We start from the raw sequence: 12196 nt of genomic DNA, 5'->3' as shown, positions 1-12196 counted from the left end.
GTTAGCCTGTTTTGGTAATCTATTTGTAATTGCTAGTACTAACAGTGATAATGTATTGTCTGATGTTTAACTATATATTAAAATATCTCTTTTTATCCAATAATACTAATAATTTGAGTTCAAAATTTTAGTTTCACTTTTAATGAGATGATTTATCGTAACACAATTATGTTTTCAAAGCACTTTCTTTTTTTTCTTCATTTGTTTCATCTATTTATTTAGCTGACAATCGTATAAAACATGATACCCTTTAAAATGAGATATATGAAGCAAATCATCACCCTATAATAAAAGAGCGATCTATATAGCATTAAAAATTGAATTAGATAACAAATTTTCTACAACTTTTTGTTGTCCATTCCTTTAATATTTCTATAAGTATTATGATGCAACAGTTGTTGCCTACCCAACACAGTCATACAAAGTCAAAATTCACTAAACGCCATCACAATGAGATGAATAAGAGTTGGGGATTGGGTGTGAGTAAAACTATGACATGGTTGAGATGTTAAGTCGATTTCCTCCCTTCTTTGTGGAGGTCCTAACCCCTATGTGTGAGCAAATAAAGGAGAACGAAAAAGAAATATCAATTGAACCATCATAATTAGTGAACAAGTGTAAACTTTGTTTTTCAACAATATAAAATACTAATCGCATTGACGAAAAGCTCTTAAAGCGAGGGCAAGAAATAGCGGGATCAATGTGTTCCAAGTGCTACTATCCTCAAGAAAAAGGAGAAGAACAAAATGTTTGAGCAATTTTTCTCTAACGGAATAACATTTTTCACAATTCACAACAAAAAATCAAAATGAATCTTGAAAAAAGTTTTCAAGGAAAATTAGAAATTTTCTTACTATCTTATTATGTTCTATAGGTAAGAAAAAAAAATTATCCTAAGAATGAAGAGGTAAAGGTTATAGAGGTAGGAGTGAAGGTAAGATGTGTTAGAGAAAGAACACCATCAAACTTGTTTTCTCTACTTTCATTAGAGAAGTCATTTTCCTCGGTTGAGAAGATTTGTTATCTTGAAAAATATTTTCCAAAAATTTTAACCAACCAAACAAGAGAGAATTGAAAAAATATATATATATATATTTTCCTTCCGTACCAAACACATCCAAATAAGTGAACATCTGAAAGCACCTTCACAACACCATTCACGTTTAGCAACTGATCATGGACAGACATTGTTCCAAATCAACCAACTAGGCAAATAAGCAAACATTAATAAGCATGCAACAGAAACTGCTTGCCTTACACACTAGTTTCAACACTGATACCATACTAATAACACCTGTTGCATGGCATAGACTCTTCATTCAGTGAGCAGGCCCCAGAAGAGATAGAAGAAAGGTACGATAATCACCAGAAGTCTCCGAATGAACAGCATCATTAAGAGATTTCTTATGCTTTTTCTGGTACTCTGCTTTTATATACTGCATATCAATCTCAGTTCGCGTGGCTACTATCCTAATGAGAGTTGTATCATTCGTCCCCAAGCCCTTCATTGCCTTGTGCAACTCCTGCATCCATTAAACATATGTAAGGTGCAGTACAGCCCAAGAGTTTAAACAATTTATTCATGTAAGAATTAGCATAAGAGAATGATTTACTAAATCTACGACAAAAATGATTGAACAGATTATAGCAAACTACTAAGATTATTCTGATGCCCCCAATGAAGGATGCTATAGCAAAAACATGAAAATCTTTAGAATCCCATTTCACGTCCAACTTGATATAGAGACAACAAGAATAAGAAGTATTTCAAAATAGAAAGAGCAGTATGAAACTTGCCACATGAAAGAGAACAAATATCACAGTAAGTAAAGGCAATGCATCTAGATGAAACACAACAAGAAATTCGAGTCTAGTTGAAAGAACAGAAAATTTGGACAATAGTGGTCTCCAGCAAACCTCTTGGATAATTATAATCATTACCAATATGCACTTTAGCCACTTTTATCCTTGATTGGTATACATATCTCCAAAAGCGAGGAGACGAAGAAATCAGATAGGAGGAAGGGGATCAAATATTAAGTATAACATCACCAAGTGAAATGACCATATGTCATCTACTAAAGATAACTATCATGATATTTGTCTTTGGACAGGTGTCAAGTGTTATGCTTGTAATATCTACTTCATTCCTCCTGATTTGACTATTTACTTTTCACTTGGCACCTTCAAAAGAGAAGAATTGAAAGTATTACTCTTTCTACCAATTCAAGTGTTCTATGATTTGTCTTTAGAGGTCAAATTTGACTACTTTTTTCATTAATATGAAACAAAAACTTTAAAAGTTGAGGAAATCAAAATAGGCAGTTATTAATTCTTCGAGTACTATTGAATGATCTGATTTGTGCTTGGTAGGAGAGAAAATGTTTTATAGAAAACAAGTGATTTTCTTACTTATTTTCCGATGTTTGATTGGTGAATGGAAAATAAGGGATTTCTTACTGCCTTGGATCCTTAAGGAAGTCATTTTCCACTAATTAGAGGAAAATGTGTTTCTTACCAAAATGTTCTCTCAAATATGAGCAACCAAACATGAGAAAAATGGAAAACAATATGTGGAAAATGTTTTCCTTCATACCAAACACGCTAGTTACAAATGCCAAATACATTTAGACCAATTTAATAGGTAAGTGTTATAAGTCTGACTTTAAAGTTAAGTTGGTTCATCTAAGTCAAGGAAGGTAAAGAAAAAAATAACAGAAGTAAACAACACCCATAATTCTCAACCACAAACTCAACCCTCACATTAGAATAAAGAATGAAAAAGGGGACAATATCATTTAAGAAAAAGAAAGAGCTAGTCAGAAACATGAGTTCAAAAATATAATGATATATAGGCAAAATAGTCATCATGATTATGACTTGATAAGAATTTAAGCAAATGTAACTTGTACCTTTGCAAAGTATGTTGCTGGATTCTCAGCACATTGCAAAATAGTCAAGAGAGCAAACTCAAAGAGTCCAGAGGTTTCACTTTTTACAGCCTGTAACAATTGCAATACACTGGTTAACTACAATTGGAAATTTGAATAAGTTTCCCAAATGAAGTCAGCTTACCTTTTTTAACTTCCTGGAATACATGCTGTGATAAGCAGAACTAACAGCAGCCAGGTGTGCCCTACTTCTTTCAGAGAAAATTCGTATAAAAGTCTTCTCATCAGTTCCCAGTTTCTTCTCCCCAGCTTTGTAAAGAGCTTTAGCATCATGATCAACCGAAGCCCTGTCAACTTCTGGGCCTTCATAGCGCATTGTGGTTACATATGCTAGAAGCAACTGTAGTGATTAAGAGACAATAATATGTCAATATCTTCCTTCATAAGATTCAAATTTCAAGCAATGCGTGCAATTAGCTGTTTGAATTTTAGAGATCATACAAGGTAGACGCCCATTTGGGTAAGGCAAGACTCGAACCCTACTAGACTCAGGTTAGGACCAGACAGATGCAACTCAGTTCCATTCAACGGACGCATAAGTTCCCAGTGCACAAAGGGTAAATGATATAAATACAAAACTTCTTTGAGAGTCCTTCATTTTCCCCTCATCTTTCTCAAACACGATACCTTCACAAATAAAGTTCCACAAACTACTATACCCATTTATGTACTTTTAGGCAAGGTTTATGGTAAGGTAATCCAGATTTTCTTTATGTTCTCTTCTTTCATGTACTTGTAGTCATCATTTAAAGTGATCAAAGAACTCAAGTGGAGAAAAGGTTTTATTTCGTACAAATGCAAAGGGTAACTACCTTTTTGTGATCATCAGATGCGTGAAGCGCAATATCATGCTCCAGGTAGATACCATTCATGGAATGGTAAAGTTGTTTCAAATGTACTATTTGAGAAGGAGTCCGTGAACATATCACTTCAGTGGCAGCTCTGAGATCAATGGAGTCAGCACTCAAAGCTTGCCTTACTAGGATAGCATCCCTTCCTGCTGGATCATACATCCATAGCAAGATTGCTTTCTGGAACCATTCAAAATGATAAAAAAAAATGAAGAAACGGGCTTGAAAGAAAAAAGACAAAAGGAGGAATCGCAAATTTTGCCACATGCAGTTTCATTTGTCTTTGATTTTCCTTCTGCCCTAAATTTTTAAATCTTCTATTTGAATGCAATAAGCTTCAGGCCTCTAAAATTCTTGTTAAATGCAAATTATAGAGTTAGCAAAGTTATCCCAGAAATTTCGACCCTCCATCAATACAACAATACCTCAAGTTTACCGCTAAGCTCTTTGACCAAGCGTTTGGTTAGGTCTTCAGAATACATAGTTCTGTATTCCTGTTGAATAAGAGCACGCTGAGTAGCATCACGATGAGCAAGGATGTTAATGACTGCTGCTTTATCACATCCAAATCCTGCAAAACACAAACCAAGTAATTCACCAGAAGGCAAGCTGAATAGAAACACACTATAGCTTAATGAATCTTATAGCTTTTGAAGTCACCTTCTGATTTTCAACTATTGTATGCACTCATAAGAAATTACATCAGAGATATCTTGACTTTGCATTTATTTTCTACTTTAGAGTACATACATTATAACCCCTGAAACTATACTAAAATGGGATGATGACATTTATTTGTTACCCTGATTGCACTTAAAGTTGAAAGTAGTATAATGTCCTCTGAGAATAGTTTACTAGGAATTCTGGAAGCAAAATGTAATCTTTTGTGTCCTGACTGATAATTTGTTTGGTTAAACGTAATAGATGTGATACAGAAACTATAGAGCCTGCATGAATAGAGAAACAAACTGTGTAGGTTAATAATTATCTCAAGGATAAACTACCCTAATGCCATGGGAGACACCGTGCTTTACTTGCCACACTTCATTGAGGCCTTGAAATAGGTGTTGAAGTGTGTGACCATCTCATTTAAAAACTTAAGCGGTTAGAGAGAGCACACTTTTATACTCTGATACCATGTTGAAGTGTGTGACCATCTTACCTCCTAATAATTCTAGACAATTGCACCAATCCCCAAGTCAAAAACATTCTACCAAGAGAAAAAATTGCAAATTTCAATCTAATGTATTGATAATCATGGTGTCCGGGCCAGCTTTCGCGTAACTCTGTCCATCAAGGCTGGGACATGACAGATGAGGATAAATCACCTAGTGTTTCTATCTCGAGATTTCAAACCTGAGACATCGTGATTATCAACCCACTTTATTGACGACTAGGTCACACTCTTGGGCGTTCAATTTCAATCTTCTGTTGTGCTAAATTTCATCAACTCCAGCATCCTCTACATTTCCTTTTTGTTTATCCAAAGCATATACACAAATCTACACAGATAATCGGAGACAAAACTCATGCATCTCTAAAGTAAACTGTTTGATAATGGACACTTCTCCTAATTATTTTACAAGTATTAATTCTTAAAAAAATCAAGGAGTATGGTTAAATTCTGTTTTTATTTTCAATTAAACAACATTAATTTAATTTTGTTAAAAAAGATACATGCTAGAACTACACATGTGATGTGCTTTCTCCCGTGGTACAACAAAAACAAGCTATTAGCCAGCCGGCCTTCTGAACTTTCCTTTTTATCAGGCTTGAAGCTTAATTCAATGAAGCAGCAACTCATCCTCAACAAAATTCAAAAACTTTAGGCAAAAAAAACGGGAAAGTTATCCACAAAGCATGATGAATTACAGTACAGAAGAGAAATCAAAATGAAGCAGAATAGTAGTAAACCCTAGAAAGAAGAGATCGGAATTTAACCTTTGAAAGCTTTGTAAAGGTGCATGGCATCATCGCGAGGCGTAGTTAAAACTGGAGGAATACTCAGAGTAGCCATTTTCTCTCTTCTCTGTTTTCCCCTTCTTCTTTTTTTCTCTCTGTTGAATAAAAAATTGAGGGAAAAATGAAATGAACACGCTTTTGTCAACTGGTCAACTACTCCAACAAGATTTTTCCTAAAAATGTGTCACTTTCAGTCCACGTAATAATCCCAACAAACTCTACTCTAAACTCTTTTTTTCTTTACACGTCAAATATAAATTCGATTTATTTATTAATCTATCAAAATTATAATACTACTACCTCGTGTATTTTTAATTGTCATAGTTTCATTTTTTAGAGTCAAACGATAATAATTTTGACTAACATTTTACGATGTATTTTTTCACTATATTAATATGCAATAAATTGGAATTTATAGTACTTTTTGTATAGTTTTAAAATATCTAAATTTTTTGTTTAAAATATCAAATTAATGTAATCTAATTTAACTTTAAAAATTAGTCAAATTGACTTTCGAAAAATGCAACATAACAATTAAAAGTGGACAGAGAGAGTAATATTTTCTAGAAGCACTTATTTTGGAATGAAGGATGAAGGAAGTATATATTTAGTCAAAATTAAATAAATAATATGATTTAGTGGAATGTTTCATAATATGAAACCTAACTACCTAAGTAATGATATGCGATCTTTATTTTTAAGAATTGTCAATAAAATAATATTGGAAAATCAAAAAGATATGATCTTAATAAATTTTGGCATGTAAATATGAAAGAATAAAGAAGTTGGACTACTTAACAAACAGAGTTGGAAATTTTCTAATTCTTTTTCTGTATATTGATTGCCTTCCAAATTTACAATTGTCCCAATATTTTTATAGGAAATTTGTGCAAATTTACAAACATTTGAACAATATTATTTTGTTATAGCTATTGATTTGGAAATTTGTGATTTGCAGTTATAGTTTTCCCAATTTGTTTAATTTGTATAATTCGTCTGTATAAATCAGAATTTTGTATAATTCAGTTCTGATTGTAAAAATTCAGAATTTGTATATGTTTACTCTAGCTATTTGTATACGATTTATGAAAAATTCACAATAAATTACCTTGTTTGTATATTGGCAAGCGAAATATACAAACGGAGTTCTGAAAATTTTTGAAATGTATAAATATATAATTTGTATATACTTTCCCTATTTATATGTTCGCAAGCGAAATATACAAATTGCACAAAATATACATAGCACAGCCTCCATAGCAAAAACAAAACTATAGTTATGGAGTGCAATTATCAAAACTATAGTTATAGAGGCTTTTTATGTCTATTATATTTGCTATTTCTGAAATTTTCTTTTTCTTTTTATGAAAAAAAAAATGGAACCTTTTATTCTAAGTGCTATACCAGCTATAATTGGCTCAACCTATTACAAACTTTATTCTCTTTCCAAATATATGGATATTATATATAGTGTATATCTAACCTATATGCAGATTCCTTGATTATTGGGGAATTTATACGATATGATCTGCTGGTTTCACTTATTCGAATCGCGCATCTTACTGGCCCAATACATGAGATTCTTTAGCCCAGATAAAAGGGTTGGTCTTGCTATTTGATGAAACCAAGGTCATATATTGTGACACCCAACTTACTATTAGAAGTTTCAAATTGACAAAACATAAAAGAGATGTTGGGTATATAAATAAACAAGTCTTATATTTTAGTAATGTTTTTTTAAAGTTGTGCAGACCTAGGTCCAGAGCGAACAATATTATTAATGGGCTGGGTCATTACAGATGATATCAGAACCATTCTTACGTCAACTTATCAATGTGAGCCAAAGTTCAACTGCTTTTAGGCAAATCACAATAAGACGGTGCAAACCTGTAGACAAGTTTCGTGCGATAGGGACGTGAAGCAAACCTCAGCGAGCTGGCTGAGTCCATAAGAGAGATGGTGTATGTGACACCCTAACTTAGATTAAGAAGTCTCACATCAACAAAACACAAAAGGAGACGTTGGGTATATAAGAAAGCAAATCTTACAATCTAATGTCATTTTTTAAAGGTCATGCAAGCCTAACTCCAAAACGGACAATATCACTAGCGGACTATCAATGGATTGGGCCGTTACAAATACGAAACCGGCCTTTGTATGTTTATTTTTCCTTGTTTACTTTATAAATCGCGTATCATCTTCTTTACTCGTTAATTATCATCATCTTAATTCAAACATATGCACTAAGCAACTAATAACCAACAAAGTAAATATCGCAATAATGACATTATTACATATTAAGAAGAGGGAAAAAAATTCAACTTTCTTATGTAATGATGATACTCATTAACTTTATATGTTTTTAAATCATGTTAATTCAAAAGGACTCATTGTTCGAGAGAATGCTGTTGTTGGTCATATTAGGATGAAAAAGCTCGGATGCAGTGGCGGAGCCAGGAGTTTCACAAAGGGTGTTAAAAAAATAATGAAAAAAATTGTTACTAGTGAGATTTGAACATATGAGCATTTAGGGCTCTTTCAAGGCATCTAAAACTACTAGACTACAACACCCTATTCTATCAAGAGTGTCCAAAATATGTTATTTAATTATTTCGTGTATTATTTTACTTATATATACGGTATTATTTTCCGACGAAGGACTATAGGGTAGCTACGCCCCTTCCCCGATGGAAATGTTGTCGCATTATTTAGTAGGCATTTCGCCATAAATTTCAAATATTTTTCATTGGAATTTATGGAGTTGAAATTGAAGATGAAATTGAATTTGGGTATATTTTTCACAATAATAGGTGGATACAAGATAAATAATCTTAAGATTTTAATATAAAATTTATTCTAATTTTACTTGATACCAAACACCGGATAAAATTGATATTGGGATAAACTAATCCCTGAACTAAAAAAAAAGAAGGTGACGAACAAGGATTGTGGTCGTTTGGTAGAGTGTATTGGAGAAAATAATGCTTGCATTAGCTTGATGTATTATTAGTATCTTGTTTGGTGCACTCTATTGTGTATTACTATAATAATACCATCTATTTATATACATTAGTAATGCAATGAGTTCTAATGCATGCATTAACATTATTAAAGACACTATTGTCCTCAAAAACTTTTTTTACATCCTTTCCACTATATTTGTGGTGGGTATTTTTGTAAACAAATATTTTTTCTAAAAAAATTATGTAATGCATGATACTTTTAGTACACCAAACCAAACATTGCAATAAAAAAATCTCATCATAACTAATACACTATATTTTGCATTAATTCTTAACCAGAGATTGGATCCTCTTGGGTACGAAATCGTTTTTATTAAAGAGCACTTGATCTTCTAGTGTGAAACTTCTCAGTTCGAATCCAATTTTAATTAGAATAGTCAACGTAGATACCGAACATGGAAAAAAAAAGATGCAATTTGTGGGAAATAGGATCATTTTAAGCCTTAAGTCCAAATATAATGAACTAGAGCTTTTTCTCTATTTGTTTTCAAGGTCAAGAATGTCAAGTCAGTTAGACAAAATTTCAAACTAATTATGGCACCATCTAAATTGGGATTATTTTTTTTGTGGTTCAAATAAACCAGATTTAATTTGTTCCCTTGACTTGATTTTCCTGTTTACCTAAAATATTTCAAATGACATCCTATGATTTATTTTTTTAATAAGCTTGCACGCCAAAGTAAATAATTGTGCAATTGGTTAATTTATGTTGTCTCTTTCACGCATCGTCTTTAATTAGGTGCTAGCGTGCTAGCTTAAACTTAATCAATTGGTCACAATAATTTCCTGATACTCATTTTATTTGTCACGTAAATATTTTTTCCCCGCACATTTCTTAAAATAAAATTACTAATTAAAGGTTAATTTGATTAAATTATCCTCATTTATTCTCTTTTTCACCATATAATAGTCTCTCTCCACATTTATTAAGGATAAAAATGAAAAGAAGAAGAAGCAAGTACTTAATTTTATCTTGGTCTTATATAATGACAATTATTTTAGATCATAAATTCTTAATATAAGTGACAAGTAAAATGGATCGAATGAGAGTAATTGTTTCATATCACAAAAATTTCTCAAATCCTAACGACTCCAATATATTACAAGTTCAGAAAATCACAAATTTCACTTAATTGATCGCAAATTAATGGTTCGGTTTATCCCAATAAATTAAAGGAGTTATATGCTAACTAATGAAGCAATTCAGAAGGTGCCAAATGTCAAATCCTCATAATAACGAAGGTTGATGAGTTCAATCAAATAACTTAACGAGTATGAAATTACAACAACCAAAAAAAAAAAAATACTACTGTATTTCAATATCGATAGAGACAACCTAACAATTTAGGAACTTAATAGTTTAATTAGTTAACTATCTGAACTTTTATTTTGTTAGTGACGGTTCGATTTGCCATAATATAACAACATTACCCCTTCCCCTTTCCCCTCCCCCCAATTTTGAAAAGAAAAAAAAAACACAACATTTTAAACTAGCATATTCAGAATTTGAAGTTTTTGAATTTTATTGAAGTACAATATATTGTCATTATTTAAATATCAATATAATGAAAAAAAAATAATTTAAAATGTTAGTTAAAATTCATATCATTTGACTCTCGAAAAGAAAATTACGAGAAGTAAAAAAAGATGAAGAAAATATATAAGTTTTGATAAAAATTACTGAACTTTATCAATCATTATTTCTCATACTAGCTCCGCCCAACACATCTACATCTTAGAGGTTACCTATTCTATTTGTTCCAATTGATTTGTTTTGAATTTGACACGAATTAAAAATATATAAAATGTAAAAATATTCTTTAATTTTATAACCTTAAACATGTCATATAAAAACCTAAAATTAAAAAAATTATCAAAAAATAAATAAAATTATTATCATTTTTAAATGGAAAACTTTTATTGTCGGTTCTAAAAAGAGGACATTATTGCTCATATTCCTCTTTGAATTGAAACTGTACGTGCTGGACCCGTTTCTTGACAGATGAGAGTAGGTTCCAACTGCCGAGTACTCCGTCGTTTCAATTTATTTATCTTATTTATTTTTTTTAGGATTAAAAAGTTCTTTTTTTAACTTAATAATAATTTAATTTCAATAATGTGTTTGTGATTATATGATTAAAAATATTTATGACAAATTAAACTAAATCAAATAAATTATAAACAAAATATTTGTTGCAAATATGACTTGTATATATTTTGGGTCCATTTTCATGCACGTCCCCATTTTGACCGGCTTGAAACCAGGCTGTCCAGCTAACTCCATTAATTACATAACCTCTGCTCACGAGGCCTGCAATATTTATTTCTTTCGACAACCACAAGTCAATATCCAATTTTTATTTTCTTTTATTTTTATATGAGGTTCCGTATTCATATTAGAGTTCAATTAAATTGAAATTAGGGCTCCATGTGTTGTGTTATCTATCAAAGATTTTGTCATATTCATGGCTCGAACTTGAAACCTCTGATTAAAGGAACAGTTTCATCCATTGCACCACATCTTTTGGTTATCGAAAACCAATTAATAAAGAATCTTGTAGTTTAATTTGATTTTTTTAAAATACCCAGTTAGTTTCACTAGATTCTAGAAGAACTAAAATATTTATCCGCATGAATAATATATTAAATTAAATAATTTATTTAAAATAATTATAAATTAAGTTTAAATTAGTTTAGTTTGACAGAGGATTGTTATCTGTTTATGAATGTGGATAACGTAACGTATTATAGAAGTTTTTGAGGACAACCTTGATTCAAAGTAATTAAGCCCGAATATAATTAAAAAGATTTTTCTGTTTGGCCTGCAATCCGATCCGCATTTCTTGTTGACCTAACAGTTTTGCCACAAAGGGTGAGTTTGGTAGGGTCAATAATTCATGAAAATAGAGAAATTGATGAGGATGTTATGCATGTACTGGAATGGGGTAGATGAAATGGAAGTTCACATTTAATATTTTGTACGATATAGGAATGTGCCTTCGAGTCTAATTAAAAAGTAAATTTTACAAAGGAATGGTTAAATCAACTATGTTGCATGTGGTGGAGTGTTAGTGTTAGGGTTTTGCCCTGATTTTCTTATCATAATTTAAGATTTATTTTTCCTTAAAGAAAAAACAAAATATTACCATAAATATTTTTACTTTTCTTGAAAGGAAAATATAATATTATTTTATATTTGGTTTATTCTCTCCTTTTAGGACTCATTTTCTAGTAGGAAAGGTTTTAGGACTCTATAAATATAGGCTTGTTTCTTCTAACACAAAAAACAATAACATCCACAATGTAGTCGTTTTAGAGTCTTGTTTATGGGGAGATTTATTCTCTCTAAAGTTTCAATGTTTTTCTTTATATTAGTTTTGATATAATAATATTTTGATTTTTAGTATAA

The 12196-nt window shown here is 31.3% G+C and overlaps 1 protein-coding gene across 1 annotated transcript; it reads right to left on the bottom strand.

The window, feature by feature from the left end:
* Positions 1 to 1122: 1122 nt before the first annotated feature.
* Positions 1123 to 5888, bottom strand: LOC102594355 (annexin D5). Its single transcript, XM_006354811.2, has 6 exons — positions 5744 to 5888; positions 4228 to 4373; positions 3764 to 3982; positions 3076 to 3291; positions 2913 to 3002; positions 1123 to 1523 (listed from the first exon to the last, which is right to left on the bottom strand). The coding sequence occupies exons 1-6, from the start codon at positions 5817 to 5819 to the stop codon at positions 1320 to 1322; spliced, it is 951 nt and encodes a 316-aa protein (XP_006354873.1). The 5' UTR covers positions 5820 to 5888; the 3' UTR covers positions 1123 to 1319.
* Between the last annotated feature and the right edge of the window lie 6308 nt (positions 5889 to 12196).

This window comes from Solanum tuberosum, unplaced genomic scaffold, assembly GCF_000226075.1.
Source record: "Solanum tuberosum cultivar DM 1-3 516 R44 unplaced genomic scaffold, SolTub_3.0 scf00184, whole genome shotgun sequence".
Classification (NCBI taxonomy): Eukaryota; Viridiplantae; Streptophyta; class Magnoliopsida; order Solanales; family Solanaceae; genus Solanum; species Solanum tuberosum.
This window is presented reverse-complemented; position numbering and strand designations above follow the sequence as displayed.

Coding starts and splice junctions, on each gene's coding strand:
- LOC102594355 (XM_006354811.2), bottom strand. CDS start 5,819: ATGGCTACTCTGAGTATTCCTCCAGTTTTAACTACGCCTCGCGATGAT. Junction 4,374..5,743: donor CCTTTACAAAGCTTTCAAAG/GTTAAATTCCGA, acceptor TGTGTTTTGCAG/GATTTGGATGTGATAAAGCA. Junction 1,524..2,912: donor CAGCAACATACTTTGCAAAG/GTACAAGTTACA, acceptor TAATGGATGCAG/GAGTTGCACAAGGCAATGAA.